This window comes from Hypanus sabinus, chromosome 7 (genome assembly GCF_030144855.1).
Source record: "Hypanus sabinus isolate sHypSab1 chromosome 7, sHypSab1.hap1, whole genome shotgun sequence".
NCBI classification, from domain to species: Eukaryota; Metazoa; Chordata; class Chondrichthyes; order Myliobatiformes; family Dasyatidae; genus Hypanus; species Hypanus sabinus.
In genome coordinates, this window is record NC_082712.1 from 31,438,630 (window position 1) to 31,466,112 (window position 27,483).

At 40.2% G+C, this 27,483-nt stretch overlaps 1 protein-coding gene across 5 annotated transcripts in view; it reads left to right on the forward strand.

The window, feature by feature from the left end:
- The window catches only part of snx25 (sorting nexin 25), a 302,483-nt gene that overhangs the window by 100,510 nt on the left and 174,490 nt on the right, over window positions 1-27,483 (forward strand). For all 5 annotated transcript variants that reach the window (XM_059974381.1, XM_059974379.1, XM_059974382.1 and 2 more), the window contains exon 4: window positions 16,559-16,775. In XM_059974381.1, the coding sequence (XP_059830364.1) occupies window positions 16,559-16,775 (217 nt within the window). The remainder of the gene's footprint in view (window positions 1-16,558; window positions 16,776-27,483) is intronic.

Consider the following 27,483-nt stretch of genomic DNA (forward strand, 5'->3'; position numbering starts at 1 on the left):
CACATTAAGTGGCATAACCGTTGCTAAATATGCCACCTTCGTTATAGATCCTTGGACTATCATTAATCAGAAATGTATCTACGGTCAGTGGCATTTTTATCAGCTGCAGGAAGTCCTGTACCTAATAGAGTGGCCATTGTGGTCTATCCACTTCACGGCTTGGTATGTTGTGCGTTCAGAATCTCTTTTGCACATGCTGTTGAGTTACTGTCGTCTTCCTGTCAACTTGGACTGGTCTGGCCCTGGATTTTTTTTGTGTTTCTTGCACATCCTTCCTGTAGTGAGGTGACTAGAATTGACCGCAGTACTATAAATGGGGTCTGACCAGGGTCCTACATAGCTGCAACATTACCTCTTGGCTCTTAAACTCAATCCCATGATTGACGAAGGCTAATGCATGGTAACCCTTCTTAACCACAGAGTCAACCTGCATAGCAGCTTTGCCTATCCTATGGACTCAGACCCCAAGATCCCTTTGATACTCCACATTGTCAGGAGTCTTGCCATTAATGCTATATTCTGCCATCATATTTGACCTACCAAAATGAACCACCTCACACTTATCTAGGTTGAACTCCATCTGCCACTTCTCAGCCCAGTTTTGCATCTTATCAATGTCCTGCTGTAACCTCCAGCAGCCCTCCACACTATTCACAACACCCCCAACCTTTGTGTCATCAGCAACTTTACTAACCCTTCCCTCCACTTACTCATTCAGGCCATTTATAAAAACTATGAAGAGAACAGATTCGTGAGGCGCACCACTGGTCACTGACCTCCATGCAGAATATGATCCGTCTACAACCACTCTTTGCCTTCTGGGGGCAAGCCAGTTCTGGATCCATAAAGCAATGTCCCCTTGGATCCTGCGCCTCCTTACTTTCTCAATAAGCCTCGCATGGGTTACCTTATCAAATGCCTTGCTAAAATCCGTACACTACATCTACGGCTGTACCTTCATCAATGTGTTTAGTCACATAAAAAAAATTCAATCAGCCCATCTGGCACTAACAATGGTCAAAGTCATTCAGATTACTTTACATCCCCTTTCTGATATTTTGTCTGGACAATAACTAAATCCTTGATCACGTCTACATGCTTTTATGCATTGAGTTACTGCCACATAATTGATGCAATATTTACACTAACGAGCAGGTGTCCCCGATAAAGTGGCCACTGAGTGCACAAGAACCCCATAAAATGCTTTTAAGGAAAAGAGCAAATATAAGTTGCTCCCTATCTGATATTCCAGGGCCTTTCTTATACTTACAAAACGTACAGCAGATAGTGTTGCTGTTTCCCTAGGTTCTATTGTCACCTCTAATACTGTCTGTGGAGTGTACATGTTCACCCTGTGATCATTTGGCTTTTCCCTGGCTGCTCTGGTTTCCTCCCCCCATCTGAAAGGCAGGACAAGGAGTAATGTAAAAAGCACAATTAAGTTCTGTGTTGGTAGGCGGCAAGAGAACCAAGATAGAGTTGACAGGCATGTGACAGAATAAATTACTGTGAAACAGTGATAGAATGGGACTAATGGAAATGCTCTGTGCACTGGCATGGACGATGGGCTGATTGGCCTCTTACGATATGAGGATTTGATATTATGAGCATGAAACATCAGGATTGTCTTAGAATGCTTTCTACTTGCCTGGATAGGTGCAGTGTCAATAAAAGAAGCTCTAATACAAAGCAATCTGCTCAGTTGGTACATTGGTGCATCATTCACCATTAGCAATAAGTACCCTAAAATTCCACACTTGCTATAGATTATTCCAACAGCTCCTCCTGAATCTGTGATCTCCAATGCCAAAAAGGACAAGGACAGGAAGTGGATGGAATTTGCTTCTAAGTTGTGTGCTCTCTTGACTTGGAAATACATTGTTGGTCTTTCATTGTTACTGGGTTTAAATGCCAGAATTTCCAAGAGTCCTTGTGAAGCAATTCCTTTAGAATTGCGGTGGCTCACTATTATTTTCTCAAATGGAATTAAGGATGGGCAGGATTCCAAATTTTAAGATGTGCTCTTGGATCTTTCGTGAGTTAAATTTCCAAATGTTAATAATTGGATGCTACAAAAGGTTAGTTGTGAATTGCATAAATGTTTCATTTTTTTAATTTGTTTATTGAGGGGAGCAGACCCTACTGGCGCTTTGAGCCTGTGCTCAGCAACCCCTGATTTAACCCTAGCCTAATCATGGGACAATTTACATAGAACAATTAACCTGGCAACCGGTAGGTCTTTGGACCTTGGGAGGAAACTGGAGCACCCGGAGGAAACCTTTGAGATCATGGAGGGAATATAGAAACTCCTTACAAAGGTGGGAATTGAACCTGGGTTCCTTATACTGTGAAGCATTTTGCTAACCACTACAGTAATGTGATATTTTGCATCATTTAGATTAAAAATACCTGCAGCTGAAATGCCTTATCTATATAAACTCTTGAACTGGCTATATGTGTTTATATTTCACCCTTCACTCCATTTACATACTCTGAACGTCTGTAGTCCAAACTTTGGTGTTTTGTGATATAATTTTTTTCCCTCTCTTAGTTCTTCCTGACTTGGTTTGTATACTTGCATTCTTATAATCCAGGAGAACAAAGAAGAGCATTTTGTATCATACTAATATTTTCAGCAAAATTAGTATGAAGCCAGTTTCAAGGAAAGTTCATATTTAGTTTGAATAGTATAAACAAAGGTTTAAAGTACTGAATGGAAATCCTTTCATTAATTACCAAGGCAGAATGAAGAGGCACATTCTTGATGATTTGCTGAACTGTTAGATAGCTGCTCTGGATATGATGATTGTAAAGGGAAGGTAAATATCATCTGTTTGTTATTACCCATTAACACTTGAACCCATATGATGAGGCAATGTGAGCTCTTCAATTGCTGGTTGAAAGTGTGCCTGTGGAGAAGCTACTAAGTACTGAATTCAGTCGTGATCAGGAATAAACAGAACAGGACTCTTAGTTACTGTTCTTCATCATCTTTGCTCAACCAAAGCTGGAGTGGCATCAAAGTCACTCCGGTTCCCTGATTAACAAAACACTTGTGACAGCATGATAACATAACGCTTAGTGTAATACTTTTCGAGCCAGGTTCAATTCTACCACTGTCTGTGAGGAGTTCGTGTATTCTCCCTAAGCCCATGTAGTCTTTCTATGGGTGCTCCAGTTTCCTTCTGCATTCCAAAGACGTACAGGTTAGGTTAATCTGTCACGTGTGCAATGGACAGCATGGGCTCATTTGGCTAGAAGGGCCTGTTATTGTGTTATACCTATACATAAAAATAATTAAAATCATATATTATTGCTTCTTAAAGGCAACATATTTATAGAAGACCTTTTAATGTCAGACATATCCTTAGGGTCAAGGATGACTTGCTTCCACTCGAATTCGTGAATTTTGAGTTGACCGAATCCTCTGCCTTCTTTGTCAGAGATAGAGCAGGAGACTGACAGGAATATTACGTGTTTCTTCCCTGTTTGCACATGGCATCTGTGTGCTTCTGTCACAGAAACTCAAGATTCTCAGTGGCTCCCTAGGTGCTTCCTCTTCAGTTTGAGTTGGCCAGGAATTTCTAGGAAATGGTAAGGATTTTTTTTTTCGAAGAGAACGAAAACAAGTTTTTAAAATTTGTTATCCCATTGGAAATGCTTGGCTGTGCTGGAGCTTGGAGTTGAGGGTGTTTGCTTTTGGGTATGTTGATGATGTGATTGGTCCATCAGCACTGGTTGGATATGGTTAGAGACGTGAGGAAAGCCTACACTCTCTGGTTACTTCATTGAGTACCTCCTGCACCTAATAGAGTGACCACAGAATGGCCTTCTGCTGTAGCCCATCTTTTTCAATGTTCGATGTGCTGTGCATTTAGAGATGCTGTTCTGCACGTTACTGTGGTGGTGTGCAGAAGACCAAATAACGCATGGCCGCTTTCCTGTCATCTTGAACCTGTCTAGCTGTTCTCCTCTGACCTCTCTCATTAACAAGGTGTTTCTGCCCACACAACTGCTGATCACTGGAATTTTATTGTTTGTTTTAAATTTTTGCACCATTCTCTGTAAACTCCAGTGATTGTTATACACGAAAATCCCAGCAAATCAGCAGTTTCTGAGATAATCGAACCACCCTGCTTGGCACCAACAATTATTTCATGGTCAAAGTCACTTAGATTACATTTCTTCCTTATTCTGATGTTTGGTTTGAACAACTGAACCTCTTGACCATGTCTGTGTGCTTTTATGCATTGAGTTGTTGATTGGTTGATTAGATATTTGCATTAATGGACTGGTATACTTGTGTACCTAATAAAGTAGCCACTGAGTATATACTGCCAATCGATTAAGGGAATTTTGCATGCTGGTAGTTTCTCTCCACTGCTTTGAAGTGCCATCTATGGGTTGTTTGTCAGTCAAACAGGAAAGCTGAGGATCATGTGCTCGAAGATGGCAATGATCACATAAATTTATAGAACACTGCAGCACCAACACAGGCCCTTTGGCCCATCTATCTGTGTTGAAATGTTACTGTGTCTAGTCCCATTGACGCGCTTAGACCTTAGCTCTCCGTAGCCCTCTCATTCACGTAACTATCCAAATTTATCTTAAGTGTTGAAATCACGCCCATAGACACCACTTCCACTGGCAGCTTGTTCTATATCTTTTATTTTTCTCTCCGCTTTCAAGATGAGGCCATAAATTAGCACCAGAAGTAATTCTTTGCCACATCTTAGTATTTTAGCAAAGATTTTGTCTGTTTCAATGAGTGAGAAAGCTGATGCAAAAAAAAAAGTCATCTTGACAAGATGCTTGTCATTAGCTAACACCATCTTGTGTTAGAGAAGCAAGTTCAAGTCTTATGCTGATAATCAGGATCCATGTATTCACAGTTGTCAGATTCTGTCATTAGATGAACAGGAACGGCAAGTCAACAGTAATTGGCTCCTGTAGATGAATTCTTGGCTTCTCCATCAGAAAAAAAATGAAATTGGGGTGATGAGAATGAACCAGGAACTAATTAGTTGTAAAAATGCAAATTTCTTAGGCTGGAAACACAAGGTCTGAAGGGAATAAAGCACCTCTAATAAGGTTCTGCAAAAACTTGTAACTACAAGAACTAATGTCAGGTGAAGGAGATCCAGCAACTAGCCATTAACTAGCAGACCAAACACTTTACACACACCCCAGAATAAGTACCCATGAGAAGAAACAATTGTCCTTGACTATTCCACAGTAAACTGTGTGCTGCAACCTTGGCATTACCTAAACAAGAAATTCAAAAAGTCATTTTGCACTTACGACTAATGTACTATACCTTTTGGCTGTTCTGCTAAAATAGCCTGCCAGCAGATAAAGTGATGCCTGAGTTTAATGTCCAGGTTTGTGAACTGTAAGGAATGAACTGAATAAGATTGCATTAAATAGGGCAATTCAGATCATTCACAACTAATTATTCAGTTCTGAAATCAAAATGTAGAGGATGTTGGAAGTCAGAAAAATAAATAGAGAATATCTGAAGTCTTTGGCAGATCAGACAGTAACAGTGGAGACAAGTGATTTCAGCATTTAAATCTTTGAATAAATTGGTTAGTGCCCTGAGAAAAGGCATGTTTTAAACTTTCAAATAGGAGTGGGAAAGAACCACTTTTTAACTCAAAAGAAGGGTGTCAATGCCTCTTGTATAAGAATTAGATCATGCATACAGAAATGAAAATTGCTTTAAAGTTCAGAATCATTGGGATGGGATATTTGTTCACCCAACTGATAGGTTTTGTAGCATGAAAAAAATATGTTTCATCCCTGTGTTTTATCCAGATAAGCCTATTTTAGCAACAGCTGACAAATGTATCGGCTACGTGAGTTTTTAAGCAGAGTTGGCCTGAATTTAAATGAGTAGTTCCTATTGTTAATTTGTCTGAGGATGTTAATCGCAGCTATGGACCAGTATTCTACTGAAAGGAAGTCCTGTTTTGTTTGGCTGGTTTCAAATGTTTAAGAAAAATTGTAAGTTCTCAAAGCCCAACTGTGTGAAGTCAAGTAAACTTCTACGATGTGTCTTCTTGTATGGCTCACACTGTACAATCTTCTCATTAAAGAGCATTTCTGTACATTGAGAATATGATTGTGATCAATGTAATTTTCCAAATTTCCTTAGCTGGGAATTAGTTGTTTGTAAATAACAATTAAGTTGATATTAGCAGTTTATGCTCCTACCTAATTAGTGATATTTTCTCTTCAAAGTTAATTAAAATTGTTCGTGTAAAGAGCCAGTATGTACTGTATGGATGGGTAGATGTAACAAGGGCAGATTTAGGTACTCCGGCAATTCCAAAAGACTTTGGTTTTACACAGTTTTTAAAAATGAGAATGCACATGTAATCTTGTCACCAGTAGTGAAATAGCTTTGGGAAAAGCTTTTAAAACTTGCATGAAAAGAGATGGCTGTCAGCCTGCTATAGATATGTCACGATACTTTAGACAATTTAAACTTGTTTCAGACGCTGAAAGGTCTGTAGTCCACATTGTAATCCAAAGCAGCATTTAATTATTTAAAAATGTCTTTTAGTACATTAATATAATTCATACCTTTTGTGCTTTTGTTTTTATGATATTTAACTTTTTAAAGGACATGTTTTAAAAGGAAAAAGCATAATTTATCTTTCTGGACTATTGGTAAAATGCACATTAATTATCCATGGGTTTCATGGATAAATTGCCATGTTTTATCAGTGATTTTTGAAATATTCTTCCTTGCCTGCTATAAATTCAGATAATGTGGTGCCCTTTGTGGGTACAATTCACCAGCCTTATTAACTGTATTTATTATGGCTTCTTTCCATTGCAGTAACAACATGAAAGCTTCTAATGCCTTCATTTCCATTGCACCACAATTGTGCATGCCTTCAGATCTCTAGGTCTGAGGCTTTTCAGTTCTCTGCCTGAATATGTGTTTTTGTCCTCTATATTACACTTTTTTGCCGGACTATTACCTGTCTGATTATTTTTCTTTAATTTAGCTATGTCAAATTTAATTTGATAATTGTTTCCATGTTGAAAATGCTTGTTTAAGAACTTCCATTTTATTAGGGATGTCTGTTGACAATTTGGAACAGGGGAATGTACACTCTCCTAATATGGGAACATGCCAAGGTTGACCCATGTGGAATGCTTTTTATTTCTGAACAGCGTATTGTTTTCTATCTGGCTGTTAAATCTGACTTCCCAGCTACAGATATAATTACTGCACTAGCTGCTGAGAGGGTACCGGTTACCTGATGTTTAAGAGTTGTTACGGATTCAGCAACAATAAGTGAGGCAGGGTTTTTTATAACAAATAAAACATTTATTAAACACTGAAAAACAAACCCCCAAAAGTAAACAAACAACTAACGCAACCGGAAATCAGCTGCTGTGCGGCAGCTTAAACAGTTCTTAAAGGAATAAAGCGAAAATAGTTCTTAAAGCGATGTTGCAAAAACAGTTCTTCAAAGTAATACTGCAAAAGTTCAAAATGCTTACAGTCCATTAAAGGAGAGACTTTTTAGACGATTTAAATTCTCTTTCACGTCGTGTTGTTGTGGTTCCCAGTCGAACTATACTTTTCCTGGAGAATTTACTAAGATGAAAATGAAACGGCTTAAAGGCACTGACCTTTCCTTTACAAAACTGTACCCAACCCTTTCTGCTATTATTCACAGGGGTTAGCACAGGCACAGCCAACGAATTCCTCCCGAATGAGGATCAAACAAGGCCAAACCTGTTTCACCATTGAAATCGAATTTCCTCGATCTTTTAACTCCCGAACTCTGATCTTCACTCTCCACTGATTTTTAACTGGCAGTATCATAAAAAAACTGCCAGCAATGACCTTTTAAACTTTAGGTATTAAATAAAACTCCATCTTTCAACCAAACTGTGTCATAATATTGGACCACGCAGTGGCATGGAGTCAAAATGTCAAATCCAGCCACGAACTGCCCCTCCTCATAGGGAGGGGTCCTCCTTTTTCTACCCTGTTTAAAAAAAAGCACACCCCCCCCCCCCCAAAAAGACAAAACCCTGTCACATGACCTCTACTGGCAGGAAAATGATGTCACTCCACCATCACAAGACCACTACCTTAAGTCCAGTATAGCTTCAACACCACTGTCACGTGACAAGTACAAGATACCCATGGGTACATAACAGAGTAAAGTGAGACAATGATTGTGTAGGGTTGTGGTGATGAGAGACCATCACATTGGGCAAGGTACTTGTGATTGTAGTGGGATAGGAGAGAGTGGAGTGGAAGAGGGACAGCTGTTGGCAAGAAAGACGAGAGGGCTCCTGTGCAGAGAGGAATTTTCTTTAGAGTTGGGACTTTGTGCATGCCCCTGTCCAGTTTCTCAACTTGGGAAAAACATGTACACCATCAGTCAATTTCACTGAGGAAGCCTGATGTTACAAACAAGAGAAAATCTGCAGATGCTGGAAATTCAAAGCAGCACAGACAATATGCTGAAGGAACTCAGCAGGCCAGGTAGCATCTGTGGAAGAGACGAAGTAACCTATGTTTTGGGCCAAGACCCTTCAATAGGACTGGTGTGGTGGCAGGAGGATGGGGTGAGTGAAATGGAAGAAATGCAAATGAGGGCAGTGTTGGAAGGGAAAGCCCGTTCTTTGAAGAACAAAGACCTCTCAGCATTTCTGGAATGAAAAGCCTCATCTTGAGAGCAGATACGGCAGAGATGGAGGAACTGAGAGAAGGGATGGCATTTTTACAAGTGACCAGCTAAGAGGAGGTATAGTCTGGATAGCTGTGAGAGTCAGTGGGTTTGTAAAAGATATCAGTAGATAAGCTGTCTCCAGAGATAGAGATGGAGACAGAGAGCTCAAGAAACAGGAGGGAGGTGTTGGAAATGGACCAAGCAAATTTGAGGGCAGGGTGGAAGTTGGAGACAAAGTTGAAGAAATCAATTAGTTCAGCATGGGTGCAGGAAGCAGTACCAATGCAGTCGTTGATGTAGCATAGGAAGAATTGTGGAATGCTGCTGGTGTAGGCTTGTAACATGGACTGTTCCACGTAGCCAACAAAACAGGGAGGCATAGCTGGGACCCATGGCTGATGTTAAAATATTGATAAAGGATCCAGTCACTCCCCAGCAGGCTACTGGAATATTCAAATGTCTACCATTGGGGGAAAAAGAGGTGTGTGGATGCATGTACAAAACTTTTGGAAGTATTCTTCAAGTTTAAATGTAAACTCCCTTCAAATGCTTCTATTGGCCAAGTTGCTTTAGTACTTGATTAATACCAAGGTCTCAGTCATTGTGTGATTATTTTTGTGTTTTGAAAATTAAATGAAACTGCAGCATCTTTTTAATGTTGGATGAATGTGTCGCATTTTCAGGGTATGATGCTTTGTGCCATTTCGCAGGCCAACAAATGTAATGATGTCAGTTGAATTTTTTGTATCTATTATAAGTTGCCCTCAGGAGACCCTAGAGCTGCTGCTGTAGAAAAAATGAGTTATGCAATCTATTCCCAGTTCCCCTTCTGCTCAGTGACCTGGATTAGTTTGTGTGTAGCTGGCAGCTCAACAAACTGAGCAACACCTGCAACAGGGGTTTTCTTTGTTGTGGCCTGCAACCCATATCCCTTTAGCTATAATGGTGTTTCAGATAATCTGAAAGTGCTATGATATAACAGCTCACAAATTTTAGAAGATACATCGAATGAAAAAATATCGAAAGGAAGCTCTTAAATATCATGGGCTGAAATGCGATAATAAATGAGTTTAGGCCAGTCCCAGTTTATGGCGAGACAACTAATTAAGCCAGTTATATCACAGCATGTCTTTTATTATTGCTGTTACTTGATTCCATCAAAGATTTTCCATGCTGGTTTTGGAGTAATACTAGTAGTTGTGATTTTTATTACTTATACAAAAAGCAAAATTATGAAGAGCTTTAAAACTAATGGGAGTCTGTGATTCATCCTGCAGTGTTATATTCTAATCTGTGTTGTTAAGTCCATTATTAGTAAACATAAATACTTGGAGCTTCAATTTACTTTTGAGAGAGACAAGGGCCATTGAATGTTCAAAGTCTCCCAAGTTGGATAGGCTATAAAGTCTTGGATATAAAAATTGAGGGATATCAATTTAGTAATGCGGAAAGAATTAGGCCACAGTTGACAAGGTATAAAAGTTGAAATGATTTAGAAGCTCAAATTAAGTGCCTAATCATAAAAAAAGACTTGAAAAGATTAACTCTGGTTAGACTCTTTTCTGAATATACGCTAGTGGAAAAATGTTTGTGAATATCTTTTCAGAAGGTTTGCTTTCCTCTCATTGTGTCTGTGGTTTAGTGTGGGATGGTAGAGCCATGTGATGGTGGATGCAAAGATACAGCAGTTGCTGGGAAATAGTGGCTGGTTTAATCTGCAATGCATTATTAAAGTGGGTATTGTCTGGTAATTTGTGGTGAAAATACGTGGTAAATAATTACAAATTGTTGGGCAATTTGTGCTGCTCCATCTTTATCCTTGAGAGGCGGAGGCCTACTATTAACCTATCCAAAAGATTTGGGAAAATGCCATAGTTTTAAGGATGAGTCAAATAGCCATTAAGAAGCTTTGATTGAAATCTGAAGAGTATTTTTGTGATTGAATTTATGTCCTAGTCATCCTTTTCAACAACTCTAGTCCAGAAAGTGGGGGGGGGGGGGGGGTGGGGGCGCTGGGGGCAGCAATGCATGTAGTCGAGCCATGGCCTCTTCGTGCTTGAGCTCTAGGTTCAATCTTGATCTTGGGTGATTTCTATGTGGAGCTTACATGTATCACCCTGTGACTGTGTGGGCTTCCTCCAGGTTTTCTGTATTGCCCGTATCTCAGGGTTGATCACTGTAAATTACCTCGAGTGTAGGTGAGTGATAAAATTTTGGAGATAATGAGAATATGAGGGGAAGAAATGTGGAATTAATGTAGGATGAGTATAAGTGAGTGATAGATGAACTTGGTGGTCTGACAAGCCTGTTTCAGTGTGTTATCTCTCCATGACTGACATCTGTGGGAGAGTAGTGGTGGAAAGTATTCCCTGTCCTTTTATGGTTTTGCTCCACCTTGTCTCCGCAATCTATTTCCAGGCATAACACATCAGGAGAAATTTGGATAGATGACCAAACACTTCATTACGCATATGGGTTTTAAGGATTGTTTTTGGGGATGGGGTGATGGAATAAAAAGGGGACAGAGAATGAGTAGGAATGAAATTCTAAGCTTGAGACTGACACAGTAGACATTAAAGGCTACCACTGGAAATGGGGAAAAATGGAGAGTTCAAAGTAAATTTATTATCAAAATACTTGTCACCGTATACAACTCTGAGATTCGTTTTCTTGCAGGCTTACTTAATAAATCCATAGAATAATAACCATAGCATAATCAATGAAAGACCACATGAGGTAGAGAGTCCATTGGTTGTCGAAACATTTCAATGGTGGGGCAAGTGAAGTTGACTGCAGTTATCCCCTTTGGTTCAAGACCCTGATGGTTGAGGGGTAATAACTGTTCAAAGACCTGGTGCTGTGAGTCCTGAGGCTCCTGTACCACCTTGCTGATGGCAGCAGTGAGAAGAGAGCATGTTCTGGGTGGTGGGGGAATCCTTGATGAGTATTATTGGATGGTTGTATAGTTTTAAAAGGTTACAGATGTCACATGTTTATGTCTTGTCAAAAAAGAAGAAGATATGGTTAAACAACTGTTATTTTTAGTTCTGTATGAACTTTTGACCAACTGTTACACAATGCTGTGTTAGACATGTATCTTTTGGGGAAAGTGATAATTTTGATACCAGATGTCACTAAGATGCATCATGCCTACAAAAGAAATAAACGTGACATGAGGAAAAACTTGTTTACACAGTGCAAGGTTGGAATCTGACAAGCATTGCCTTCAGACGTGGAGGAGGCATTGTGGTCTCCAAGGGAATTGAATAAATATAAATTGGTTGAGGGAATGTTGTGCAAGGCTCCTGCAAAGATGCCAGGATATGGAACTATTGAGTCCCTCTGGTAGAGAGCCAGCATGTACACAGATGGCTGCCTCTTTCCTGTAAGTTTAATGATTGTGTGTCATTGCAGATGTACAGCAGTTTCAGCCTGAGAACCCTGCCCATGCCTTTGAAAAGTGTGGTGGAAATCAGGCTGTAGTATCAGACTATTTATGGCAAATAAAGACAGCTACTTAACAGGTATTACTAGTAGCATACTTAGTCAGTACATGACATCATTCCAGCCCATCATAGGTTCTTCTGATATCAGAGTTATTTATGTTAGATCAGCATTAAAGTGAACATGTTCCTAAATGAAACAGATGAAAAATCCAAGCAGATATAAGCTATTCAGACCTATGTTTCTGCTGTTCCATTCAGTGAGATCCTGTCTTAGATTTAAACTCACTTTACTGTAATAATTTCACACCCTTAATATCTGAAAAGTTATCAATTTCTTCCTGAAACATTCTCAGTTGTAACACTTAGCTCCTGGGGTAAAGAATATGAAAGGTTCACTCCGTTTTGAGTGAAGAAATTTTTTTCACGTACGAGCATACAAATTATAAACTGGAAGAGGCCACTCTGGCACTTAACAAGCTCCATTGCAAACTCATCTCTACATTCCCTTTTATTCATATGAGCCTTTCACATCTTTGCTCTGTCTCAGGTAGATAGTATTGTAAAGACAGCTTTTGGCACATTGGGTGTCATAAATCAGGGCATTGAGTACAGGAGCTAGGATATTATGTTGAAGTTACATAAGAAGTTTGTGAGGCTGAATTTAGAGTGTTGCGTGTGGTACTGGTCACTTTCCTACAGGAACTATATCAATAGCCTTGAAAGAGTACAGAGAAAATTTACAAGGATGTTGCTGGCACTTGAATTATAGGGAAAGGTTGAATAGGTTAGGATTTTGTTCCCTGAAGCACATGAAAATGAGAGGAGATCTTGCAGAGCTATATAAAATTGAGGGATATAGAAAGGGTGAATGCATGTAGGCTCAGGTTGAGTATACTGGAGGACATAGGTTTAGGGTGAAGGGTGAAATATGAGGGGAAATTTCTTCTCAGGGTGAGTATAAACTGAACTTCAAGTAAAAGTGGTAAATGTAGGTTCAATTATTACATTTAAGAGAAATTTGGACGGGTACATGGAAAGGATGGGGTTTAGATGGCTATGGTCTGGGTGCAGGTAGATGGGATTAGGGATGAGATTGGGTCAGCATGGACTAGATAGGCTGAAGGGCCTGATTCTGTGCCATACTACTCTATGACTCTTAACAGCTGAAGGTCCAGGTTCTGAAAGCTTTTGAAGAAGGGAATCTTCTGAGAGAGAAAAAATATTTTTGCTTAATTTTTGTCTCTTAGTTGGACAGTGTTTGTTTTTAAACATGCCCAACTTCACAGTCCGTGCCATACCTCCCTCTGGCCTGATCTATACTCTCAGTGGCCACTTTATTAGGCGCACTCCATTAATGCAAATATCTAGTCAGCCAATTATGTAGAAGCAACTCAATGCTTAAAAACATGCATATCTGGTCAAAAAGGGTCAGTTGTTGTTCAGACAAAGCATCTGGTCTAAATGGGGAAGAAATGTTATCTAAATGACTTTGACCATGGGATGATTGTTGGTGCCAGATGGAGTGGTTTGAATCTTTCAGAAACTGCTGATCTCCTGGGATTTTCATGTACAACAGTCGGCTAGAATGGTGCAGAAAGCAAGAAGCACCCATTGAGCATCAGTTCTGTGGGTGGTGATGCCTTGTTACTGAGAGAGGTCAGAGGAGAATGACCAGACTGGTTTAAGCTGACAGAAAGGCAACAGTAACTCAAGCAACCATGCCTTAAAGAGAGGTGCACAGAGGAGCATCTCTGAATGCACAACACATCAAACCTTGAAGTGGATGGGCTACAGCAGCAGAAGATCACGAGCATACACTCAGTGGCCACTTTATTAGGTACAGAAGATAGCTACTAAAGTGGCTACTGAGTGTACGTGTCAATTTCTGACAGGACATTGATCGGATGAATTTTTCATTTGCCTCATTCACTCTAATCCACGACCCCCGGAATTTGCAAACCTCTAAGCAGTTCTGATGAAAGGTGTCAGACCTGTTTATGTTTTTTAGCAGGGCACATTGTTCTGGATTTTCTCACAAGGAATGTCCTCTGCGCATGCAGCTAACTGTACCTCTCGGGATCATATTTAGTTGAAATCAAGTTCCCCTCAATCTTTTAAATTTAAGTGGATGCAAGCCTAGTTTTTCCAGCCATTCCTCATTTCAGATATTAATTGGTCTGGTAAACTTTCTGAGCTACAGTTGATAGCCCCTGTACAGTACCCTTCAGGCCTGACCAGTTTTGGACTACAGAAAATACCACACCACAGAAACTGCTTTCTGATCATCTTCCCCTGAGCAAGAGGCTGTTCTTTTATGTATGGTGAGACAGTTATGGGAAATGAATGCTGTAGAGTTATGAGAACTGTTCATAGCCCAAAATTCCTGTTTGCCAGAAATAGTTGTCAGCTATGCTTGCTGAAGTTGCACTTACAGGTTAATCAGTACAGATCCAGGCTTCCCTCGGTGCTCAAAGGCCTTGCAAGCAGGAGGCTTGAGAGGTGGTCAGTGGATGCAGCTAGAATTCAAGTCTGGAAATCTGAGTCCCATCATTAGCTAGACCAGGGATTGATGCTGAAGATCGGAGCCCAAATCTTGATCAGAAATTGAAGCCTGATGGCTGAAGCCAGGAGACTGAAAGCTGGAGGACTGTATGTGTGTCTGCACGCGAGGGAGGAAAGGGGCTTACTTTATCGTTGTTTTGTTGCTTCTTGTGTTTTGTTTGTTTGTGTTGTGTTGTTCTGGGCCATGTTGGCACTGGACTATGTGGCGACACTTGTGCGTTGTCCCCATCACATCCCTAGGATGCATTGGTTGTTAACACAAATGCGTGCAATTCTGGCTTCCTTACCTGAGGAAAGAAGTACTGACTTTGGAATCAGTGTGGAGGAGATCACCGGGTCGATTCCGGAGATGAGGAGAGATTTGAGTCACCTGGGACTATAATCACTAGAATTCAGAAGAATGAAAGGGGATTTTTTTTTTTGAAGCCTATAGAATTATATAACCATATAACAATCACAGCACGGAAACAGGCCATCTTGGCCCTCCTAGTCCGTGCCAAACCCTTAATCTCACCTAGTCCCACCTACCCGCACTCAGCCCATAACCCTCCACTCCTTTCCTGTCCATATACCTATCCAATTTTACCTTAAATGACACAACTGAACTGGCCTCTACTACTTCTACAGGAAGCTCATTCCACACAGCTATCACTCTTTGAGTAAAGAAATACCCCCTCGTGTTTCCCTTAAACTTCTGCCCCCTAACTCTCAAATCATGTCCTCTAATTATGAAAGGGATAGTCAAGATAAAAGCAGAAGAGTTGTTTCCACTGGGTACATAAGACTAAAACTAGGGGACATAGCCTTAAGATTCAGGAGAATAGATTTAGAACTTAGAAAAGGAGGATCTGTTTTTCCCTGAGAGCAGTGAATCTGCGAAATTCTCTGCCCGGGGAAGCATTTATTTCATTAAATATATTTAAGATACAGTTAGATTTTTGCATAGAACTAAGGATTATGAGGAAAAGTTAGGTAAATGGAGTTGAGTCCACGGCCAGATCAGCTCCTAGTTCTTAAGTTCTCATTTAATGTAATACAGTTGTCATCTGAAAATTGAGACCAACACATTAATTATCTCACCATTTATATCCCTTAGGATCCATATGAACCCAGAGCCATTGCTCTATATGGCCACCTCTTGCCTTGAGTTTGTAAAACCTGTTTCTACACAGTCCATCTAAAGCAAGCTTACATTCCTGCATCAATCTTTTCAAACCCCATGAAACTTTAAGGCATATACCATGTAATTTTGTTAGATGAGAAAAACATTCTGGGATTGGGCCTGTTCTCCAAAATAGTTAATGATTATCCCTTTGTCATTGATTTTCTGACAGTAATGTGAATTATTACTGCCTCCTTTTATTGAAATTGTAAGCATATTTGTTTTATTAATATAAAAAAGCAAGATGTCCACGTGAAACGATTGTAGTTATTTTAATATTCTATCTGGTACTTGTCTTTGACATTGCAAAATTTCCCCATTCTACTCCAGAACTTTGGAGCTAGAAAATCCATAATGCTGTGGCAGAGCCATAATTCTGTTGATCTATTGATCACCAAGTGAGCCAGACTGCCTCTTAGTATGTTAATTGGTACTTAACTATGCATATTTATGCATATAGAAGTTTGAATGATAAACTCTTGTTGACTCCTGTTTGGACTTGGCTTGAGTTCCATTCTCAGACAATGATACCCTTGTTTCGTGATCTTTGCACTACTTAGTTGAATTGTATTGCCAATGAAGTTCACAATGTCACTCACCTTAAGACAAATTTTGTACTTTTGTGCTTGAAATGTACGGCATTCATAGTGATCTTACTGTATGTTTGCTTTGTGTTTCAGTTTTTGACTATAGCTATAGGGACTACATCCTTTCTTGGTACGCGAATATCAGCAAAGATGAAGGACATTTGTATCAGATGCTTTCAGAGGACTTCTGGGAAATGGCAAAGCAACTGAGGACTCGTCTGAGTAACATTGACATCGTTAAGGTTGTTTGCAATGATGTTGTACGGACTGTACTAACTCACTTCTGTGACCTCAAGGCAGCAAACTCAAGGTAAAAGATTAATTCAAGATGTACACACATATACTCATTTGTCCTATATTATTATTTGTACCACAATGGCCACAGCAACTCAAAGTACATTAAGTGTTGGATAGCAATAAGAACAAGAATCTAGTTTTATATCACTCTTGTCTTACTGAGCTGAGAGCAATTGTACTGATCCAATTGAGATTCAGATTACTGTCAAATACACCAGGGTGTAATGAAGTTACACATATCTTGCCTCAAGTCAACCCTCACAGAGCTAAGTTTAATTGCAACATTTGTTGTATGTTTGCTCTTTACAAATGGATTGTTAAAACAATCTCTTATTTGCTTATTAGTCATTCCCAGGTTCCCTCTCAGCTCAGAAATCATAATCTGATACAAATAACTTAATGGCATCCTCAAGTAGAGACTTAACCAAATTTTCCAGAGAATGTGCTTAGTTCACTGATTGTGTGTTTGTTGGTGGGGAAGAGCATTGGAAAGAAATGTAAAGGAGAGCTGAATAAAAATTCTGGAAACGATTCAAATAACACCTATCCATGTGTTCCTTCACAGAATTATAACTGCAGAAATTTGTCCTTATCACTTGTCCCAAAAGATGAGTCTGGTTAATTTTTTTGTACATTGAATTTCTAGACCAGATATTGGTGGTAAAAGAGGCAAATGCAATGTTCACATTCATTTTGAGAGGACTAGAAAATAAAAACAAGGATGTAATGCTGAGGCTTTATAAGATAATTGGTCAGACCGCACTTGGAGTATTGTGAGCAGTGTTCAAGTTCAAATGCGTTGTCATCTGACTATACATATACAAAATCAAATGAAGCAACATTCCCCTAAACCAGGGGGCACCCACAGAATGTATCACACACAGCACATAAAACAAAATATTACCACGAATAAGCTAATAAAATGTCAGTCAATGTGGGTAGTATGCAATGCTGGTAAACATTAAACAGCTCACGGCCCTTGTGACAAGACCTCAGTGGTGGCAGGGTATTCATTAGTCTCACAGCCTCAAGGAAGAAGCTGTTACCCTCCTGGCAGCTCTACTCCTGATTCTCCTGTACCCTCTTCCTGACTGTAGTGGCTCAAAGAGATTATGAGATGGATGGTAGGGATCCTCAACAGTGCTTCAGACTGCCTTAGTAAAAGTGGGAGGGGGGGGGGGAGGTTAGAGAGAGGCCCCGATGATCCTCTTGGCAGTTTTTTACTACCCTCTATAGAGGCTTGCTGTCTGATGCCTTGCGGTTTCCATACTACACAATGATGCAGCTAGAGGGGACACTCCTGAAGGTGCTCCTGTCGAACGTTGTGAGAAAGGGGGAGAGGAGCCCTGCATGCCTCAGTCTCATCAGAAAACGTAGATGGTGTTTGGGTCCAGGTTAGATCATCCATTATAAACACACCAAGGAACTTTTGTGATCTTCACTCTATCCATGGCAGAGTGATATGCAATGGAGAGTGGTTGACTTGCACCTTCCTGAAGTCCATAATTATGTCTCTTGTCTTGCCCTTGTTGAGTTTCAGGTCGTTGTTCTCACATTATTTGACAAACCTCTCCACCTCCTCTCCGCCTGCCAACTCATCATTGTTTGCCAATGAGGCCAGCCATCAGCAAACTTGATGATGCAGTTTGACTTGGATCTGGCAGTGGACAGAGGACAGTTTACCCACCAGCCTCTGAGGGATGATTGTGTTAAATGCCGAACTGAGGGAAATGAATAACATCCTGGCGTTTGCGGCATTGTTTTCTAGGTGGGACAGGACAGAGTGGAAGGTCATGGCTATGGTATCATTAGTTCACCGATTTGAATGGTAGGTGAACTGGAGAAGGTCTGATGTAGCTGGAAGGTGAGGTTTTATATGATCCATTACCAGTCACTCAAAGTACTTTATCGTTGTTGAAGTCAGTGCCACTGGACAGGAAATGTTTAAGCCAGTTACAGTCACTCATCTGGGCACCAGAATGATGGTGGCTGCCTTGAAGCCTGCATGGATAGTGGACTGTTGCAAAGAGATATTAAAGATATCGGCTAACACCTCTGTTAGGTTGGCCACACAGTCCCTCAGACCTGACCAAGTATCTTTCCTGGCCCCACAGCTTTGTGTGGGTTTACCCTGGCTAAGATCCTCCTCAGCTCAGCTGCAGCCAGACAGAGTGCCTGTTCCTCAGGAGGAGAGGGGACTTCCCTCAATGTCACATCATTCATGGTGTCAAATGCATTCAAGGTATTCAACCTATTCGGAAGGGAGGCGTCGCTGTTGTTGACACGCAGGGTGTACTTGTAATCTGTAATGGTGTGTATACCTTGCAACAAGTGCCATGTGTCCCTAGTAATGCAAAGGTGTCTGACGTTTCTGTGAGTACTCTTGTTTTGCCTGCCTGATGGCACAGGAGGGCATGGCTCTTGCTGACCTTAGAGATATCTTATCTGCCATTCTGAAGGTAGTGTCCTGTTCCCTGAGCAGTGTGTGATCCTCTGCGGTCAGCCATGGTTTCTGGTTTACCCTGGTAGTGTAATGTTTAATCACAGTAACGACCTCAATGCATTTTCCTATGTCACTGATCCTGCATATTCATTAATTTTGACCAGGAGACTTGGAAGCATAATTAGGCCATTCAGCCCATCAAGTGTACTCTGCCATTCCATCATGGCTAATCCTGGATCCCACTCAACCCCATACACCTGCCTTCTTGCCATATCCCTTTGATGCCCTGACCAATCAAGAAATGACCAACTTCCCCCTTAAGTATACCCACGGCCTTGACATGAATTGATGAATAATTGATAGCCACCTCCCTGAATATACTCTAGTCCGTGCTTTCAAAACAGACTGCAGTGCTGAAGTGGAACCCTCTGGCCAGGTCCTGATCTCCCTGTAAACTGGTTTGGCCTGTTTAATCAGTGATCTGCATGCAGGGATTAGCAAAATAGATATGTGGTATGAGTATCTGAGGTGAGGGTGCAGGGTGATCGGGGGTGGGAGAGGGACAGCCTTGTAGGCTCTACGAATGTTGCTATAATATATTCTCTCCTCTGGGTGTGAAGTTGACATGCTGCTAGTACTTTGGCAGGATTGTTTTTAAGTTAGCATGATTGAGGTCACCAGCAACAATGAAGAAACGATTGGGTTGAGTGGCTTTGAGGGTATTTAAGTAAGGATGTGCTGGCATTGGAGAGGGTCCAGAGGAGGTCCACAAGAATGATCCTGAGAATGAAAGAGTTAACGATGCACAAAATGCTGGAGGAATTCAGCAAGTCAGGCAGCATCTATGGAGGGGAATAAACAGTCCATATTTCAGGCCCAGGCACTTCTTCAGGATTGAAAAGGAAGTGGGTAGCATTTGATGCCTCTGGGGATCTCATTGAAACCTATAGAATATTGAAAAGATGAATATAGGTTGGAGATGGGGAAGATGTTTCCTATAGTGGGAGAGTCTAGGAACAAAGAACACAGCAGAATATACGTAAAACCCTCTAGAACAGTAATGAGGAATTTCTTTAGGCAGAAGGTGGTGGAATTCATTGCTATAGACGGTCTTGGAGGCGAAGTCATTGGGTATATTTAAAGCAGAGGTTAATAGGTTCTTAATTTGTAAACGTGTTAAAGGTTATTGAGAGAATGCAGGAGCATGGGGCTGAGAGAGATAATAAATAAGCCATGGTGGAGCAGACTTGATAGGCTGAATGGCCTGATTGTTCCTATGAACTATGGTCTAATTTCAAAGAGGCCACTTATGCTAGCGCATTGAAGAAATTCTCATTCTAATTCCTGTTGTATCTGGTTTTCTTCAAAAAATTATGTTTGCCCACTTCCCTCTTCATGGCAAATATTTTGAAATCTGCATGAGTGGAATGGGGGGTATCATTGGCAAAACCCCTAATTCTCCCTTAAGAAGGTGGTAGTTTGTTAATGCTTTATAAAAAGCTACTGTCTTCAAGAGGTTCTGCAGGTGCTGTTAATCTTGAGCAGATGCACAAAATGCTGGAGGAATTCAGCAAGTCGGGCAGTATCTATGAAGGCCCGGGCACTTCATCAGGATTGAAAAGGAAGTGGGTTGCAGCCAATATAAGAAGTTGTGGGCAGGGAGGTGGGGAAGGAGTAGAACTGGCAGGTGATAAGTCCAAGTCTGCTTGAGTACATGGGTGAAGCATGAGGGGGGGGAGCAGTGAGAGAGGAACTCACTGAACTCACACTGAAGAGAAAATCTAAGCTTCTTCAAAGTTATTCCCAAACTCTGAACAGAAGTCTCTAGCATATAGATTGATAAAGGAATGATGAGACTTTTACTAATCGTCCTGGTGCATAACTTGGAAAAGAACAGCTAAAAGTGTTTGCGTATGCCTAATACCACACTCTTTCCCAGGAGCAGAAGTCATGAGTTTGGGAAACACTGCCAAAGAAGTCTCGGTGAGATGCTGCAATTCATTTTATACTATCCCCATGAGGACATGGGGAATCAAATTTGGAGTAGGTTATTTGTTAACGGTGCCTTCTCTGTTATTCAGTTAGATTATGGTTGACCTTTTACATTGGAAAAGACTTCCTGCAATAAGCAGATATCAGTTGATAGTTTTTTTGGATGTTGAAGGAATTGATCAATCTGCTCTTGAATGTACTTGGTTACTGAGCCTCCACTGCCCTTTTTTGGTAGAAAATTTTAAGAATCAGTACCCTAGATGAAAATATTTAATCTTATTCCTGGACAAACCTTCCCTAAACTAAGACTGTGAACCTTGATTGTAGGCACTTATGTGAATTTTCTTTGTTTCAATGCAATTTTACAGTCTTCTAAACTCAATTTGCTTAATCTATCCTTGCAGGATAAATTTCACAGCCTACAAATTGGTCTGCCTAATAATATCACGTTGTCTTTTACTTCTCGACTCAAACCCTCTTCTAATAAAGAATAGCAGCCATTTTGCCTTTTCTGATTATTGAGTCCTGGTGAGATACTATTTTAAAGATTGTTTTCAAGTCAGGTCTTATTGCTCAACAAAGGACAATCTTGCTATAGAGAGTTCACTAAATTAATTTAGTTGTTGGATGTTGGTTTGTTGTACCAGGAGAAGTTGAGTAAACTGGATGTATACGTTTCAGTCATTGGGAAAAACAAAAGTGAACTCATTCATACATATACTATCCTTAACTGGTTTTGTAGGGTAGTTATGGGAATGATGTTTTTCATGGCTGTGATGTCCAGGATTAGATGGATGAAATAAAGGGTTGGATGTTCATGTGAAAGATAAAAATAAATATGAGGGTAGTGGTCCTTTGGAAATCTGTACTGAAGAGGGCAAAAGAGGTCCAGTCATTAACTGTGTTCAAGACAGTAAATGATGAGTCTTCAGTTATCAAGTGAATCAACAGATGCTGAGTTAGTGTCGGAAAGTAGCACTCAGGTAAAGGCTAAACACAATCTTGTTGATGGGAAATAAGAGACCCAATAGTCAACTTCAGCTTCTGTTTTGTTCTAATTGCATGCTGAACCTGCATGTTAACATTTGGAGAGATTTCTGACATCTTACTAGAGTATGGACTGGGTAATCTCCTAATCCAAAAATCACTTTTGTGTTACATCCAGGAGATCAATCCTCAGTGAACACACCAACATATTAACCCCAATTTCACAGGCTCAAATTTTGTTTAAGAAGTTAGTGTGCAGAACCTTATCAGTAAAGAAAAGATTAAAGATTAACTTTATTTGTCACATGTCCATCGAAACATACAATGAAATTGTCATTTGTGTCAGCAACTGACACAGTCTGAGGATATGCTGGGGGCAGTCTGCAAGTCTTGCCATGACTGCCATGCCAACGTAACATACCCACAATTTACTAGCCTGTATCCTGTATATCTTCGGAATGTGGGAGGGAACAGAAAGGTCTCTGGCAAGACATACACACCCCTTGCAGACAGTGGTGGGAATTGAATCCCAATATTCTGATTTTTGACACTGTAAAGTATTATGCTAGTCACTACGCTGGTGTGCAACCCACCTCTGCTTCCATGCCTCCCACAAGTGCAAGTACATTCACTCGTTACTCCCTTATCTATTCTGGTAGTTAGAACTTCAAGTAACCATTCTCAAACTGATTTTGTCAAACATTACTTTCTTTTCATAAAGTCGTGTCAACTCTGCCCAGTTCTTTTACCGCTTAGGATGGTGGTATTCTTAGCATCGCACCTTTAAAACAGTAGAGATTTATTATTCAATGCACAGTAAGAGAGTTCACTGTGAGGAGCTGTGTAGAAATGTCCCTGTTGTCCTGATATAAAGTATCCACATGTTTTGAGCAAAGATAGCCTGGAAGAAAAAAATCACTTGTGAAATAATTGATTTAAGCCAATGTAAACCTGTGGGCCACTGAGACAAATGATTTAATTGATTGATTTATTTATTACGAAAGCTGTGGAAATGAGAGACTATTTTGGAGCTGAAGAGGATGTAGATGTTGCCTATCTCAGACAGTTTCTCATAGATCCCTATTGCTCTTGCTCTCATGACTTCCTTTCTTTGTTCCATTTAACTTAACTTTTTTTATTTGGCTGACCCAGCTGACATTTTCTGCATTAGTGCAGGATAATATGCTGATCTAAGTAGTTTCCATCCATGACATAAAATAGTTCAATATTCAAGAGTAATTTTGTCTCTCCAATCCCAGGTGCAAGAACTTAACTTTACTTACTTTAGGGAAGCAATGAAGGTCCTCCATCTTCTTCATCGTGTCAATAGATTTCAATTTAATTCAAGTGTAATTGTCATTCAATCATACTTGAATATTCATGAATACAGCCAAATGAGACAACATTACTATGGGTCAAGGCAGGGCCAGATTAAGCTAGTGCGGGGCCTGTAGCATATGTTATAAAGGGGCCCTAAATTTTAAAATTGCGTATAAGTATTAAAACATAAATTATTTACTTGCATAGTAAAGTAATTCATTTTTTTATTTGCTATACAGCCAGGTAATATGACAAATGTCTGACACTTCAGTAATAGTATTAATTACATGTAGGTATCAACTTAAAATGTCAAAAGTAACAAAACTACGATTTAAAAGTTTTCTGGATTTAGCATGAGCAAATTTGTTGATGATACTGGAAATGTCTTATTTCATGCAGAGTTCATGTTCATTGCTCAGTGAGATTGTTCAATCTGTTTTGACCCATGGTGCTCCTTAATTCATTTTTAATCCTTTTCAGTTTTGAAAATGAGCGTTCTCCACTGCAGTTGGTAACCATGAGTGACAAATAGATGTGCAAGGCATTTTCTACATTTGGAAAGCATGACTCCAAAGAATTGACAGTTATTGAACTGTACAACTGTAACTACAAGGTCTAGTTTGGCGCCAATATGAGAAGCAAGATCAATTTTCAACAGTTCAGTAAACTGCACAAATTTTTCATCAAGACTTTCTTCCAGATCTTCCAGATATGATTTAATAAGATTTGATGACCACTTTATGAGCTCTTCAAGTGTAAGCGACTGTAACTGATGACATAGCGCACAGTCAAAGTCAGCTGATCCACATTAGATATATCTGGAGTAGAATCCAATGAAACAGAATAATAATTGTATTTCTTCATTTCACTGATAATGTGATCCAGTATGCTGGATCCAATCAGATTGATGAATTCCTCACATGTTGTTTTAGATATGTATGATTTATGTCCCCTTTGTTTGCGTGAGCATTTTTATGCTCTGCCAGAAAAGGGTCAAACTTGGCCAGTAATTCTAACAACCCCAAGTAATTTCCATTATGAAGAGAGCCAAGAGTTTCATCACTACCACAAACCTCGTTCTGCTAAAAACTTTACAACTTCAATTATTCACTCTAGAAGTGTGCGTCAATACTTTTGTTCAGTCTCCATTTCTTTTACAAGGTAGGAATCGACACATTTAGTTTTGTTTTTGCGCATCGACAGTGAAATTAAAGCTTGTCTTTGTGAGGATCATTCTTCATGTCGACGTAATAGATTGCTTGCATTTTTCAAGTCATTAAACCCCTCTTCACTAAACTTCGATGAACATCCTGAAGTCATAACCTTGCATGGAAAACATGGGCTTCCTTTGCTGTCTGAATAGCATAACCAATTTCTTGCATGTTGCTTGTTTGTAGGTTTATGAGCATATGTAAAATAAGACTTCTGACAGTGCCGAGGTTTATTTTCATTGTCATACAATCGCATGGATGAAGAGACGTCACTCTCAGCATGTTGGCATTCATCACTTCCCTTGGCTATCCAATATTCACGATCACAAAAATCTAGATTGTTTAGCCATTCACCAATGTCACTAGAGTACTTGTTCTTTCGCATTCAATGGATGCTGGCTGTTGCTGTATCGTGCCTTCTGTCGCACTAGTACTAGTTGTTCCTATATTTCCAGCTTCAGCCATTATAGCACCATCACCATCTCCATGAACATCAAAATATTCTGTCAGGTTGTGTGTTTTTGATAACACAAGTTGGTCTCTTCTTTCTTTTTCTTCCTTCGCTTTACGCTTTGCACTTCCAGAAGCATAATAACGTCCAATATCTATGGCCCTATTGCTCATTGCTATCTGCAATGGAAAAAAATTAATGAAATATGCATTTAAGAACAAATAGTTTATGTTACAAAAGCTAAGTAGCGGTATCAACAAAAACTAATGAACAATTACAAATTTATGTGACTGTTGTGGCTATGAGCACATGTAGATCACATGCACTCAACAACCAACTAGGAATAGTGTTCTGAAAATTATCTGTTTAGTTGCTTATCGAAATCCATTTCAATTGGCAAATGCAGGTTGAAACTCACAGTCTAATCCAATCTTGTATGTTCCTGAGCTGGTTCGGACTACCTAAAATCAGGAAAAAAATGAGGAATCATGAACTGGGTCCCATAAGATTGTTGAGTCGCACATCCCTTGTCGCAGGCTCACTGCAGTGTAACAGCACATGCTGCAGCAGCTTAGGAGCATGGGAGATAGCACCAAGGTCACCACAACACAGCAAGGAGCCAACACACGCCTGCACACACATACCGTGCAGCACCCCCAACATGAAAACAACAGCGTACAACAGAGAATAAGGTGAGATGCCAATTGCAACCTGGAAGCATTTAGTGTGGGGCCCGTAGCATACGCTACTTTTGCTACTAGGTTAATCCAGCACTGGATCAAGGTGCTAAAACGCATTAACAACAGTCACATACAAGAACACATTATAGAATTAAAAGAGTCTCAACACTCCCCAATTCTTACATATACAAGCACATAATAGATGCAGAATAGAAGAAGAAAGCCCTTAACTCCAAGTGGAGTCATCAAGACACCATCGTGACAGCGGTTTTTTTTTAGCAGGCTTTCTTGTTTTTACAAGGCCAAGTTGCTAGCTCGATGCTCAACCCAACACGGATGGAAAGCGTGCAAGGGAGCCGGCTGGATTTGAACCCGAACCTTTGCTCTGAAGTCCGGCGCTGATGCCACTATGGCATCAGCTGGCCAATAGATGTAGAATACTCATGTGTATAGTCCAGATCTCCCAGCTCGCTGAGATCATCTCTCGACCGGTCCTGAGGTCTCATGGGCGATACCGTGGTTTAGAGGCCCAATCTTCACACGTACAGGCATGTGTAGAATAATTAGTAAAAACATAACTAGATGAATATAAACCCCTTGGTTTTCACTACTTTCAGTCATGCAAGTCTCAGGTGGAGACTCAGGAATACCATTGTACTCAGATGTAGAAGGATTCTTCATTTTCTGTATCAGTTTTGTTTTACCGGTCAGGTTATTAGCCCTGAGCTGACCTTCCCCCCCCCCCACCCCCCACCGTTCTAAAGAGATTTCCTTTTATTTTGAGGCTCAGCCGCCGCCTCCTGGACTCTCCCTCTATTGGAATCTTCCTCTCCATGTCTCCTCCATTTGGAACTTTCGATATTCAGTAGGTAGGACATAAATATCAAATACTGGAGCCACAGAGGTACTGAGAAATAGAAGGACCTTTATGCCTATCCATAGATCCTAACCGGTGGTAGCACAGATTGATATGGTGGTAGAGAAGGGATAGCTGCTTTCATTAGTCAGGCATTGAATATAAGAGCTTGTAGTTCATGGTACAGACTCATGAAACATTGACCATTGGAGTATTGTGTACGTTTCTGGTTATAATAGGAAAGAGGTGATTGCATTGGAGAGCACAGATAAAAGATTTATCAGAATGTTCCTTGGGATGTAATGTTTCAGTTATGAGGAGAGACTAGTTTGGTTAAGTTTGGTTTTCTTGGAATAAAGGAAGCTAAGAAAGGTATAGATCGGGTGGATAGTGGGAAGATTTTCCACATCACAGAGGTGGCCAAGTTCAGAGGTTTCAGGTTGAAGTGTAGGAAGTTTAAAGGTGATTTTAGGATGAATACCCAGAAGGCTGAATTTGAAACATATTTTGTCAATGGGTACATGCAGGTAACATTTATTTGGATGAGCACCTGATGCACCAAGCCATTGAAGGCTATGGATGAAGTGCTGGTAAATGGTATTGATGGTCATGCTGTATGATTTTCCTTATATAGTTATTATCTCATTGTTGTTTGTTTCGCATGTGCCAATTAGCTGCCACAGTTTCTGTATTATATAAAACCTTTATAGGACTTCAAATTTACAATAGACCTCTTCAATCTGCAAACTTTTGTTGAGCTGTGATGTAAATGTAGGCAGTT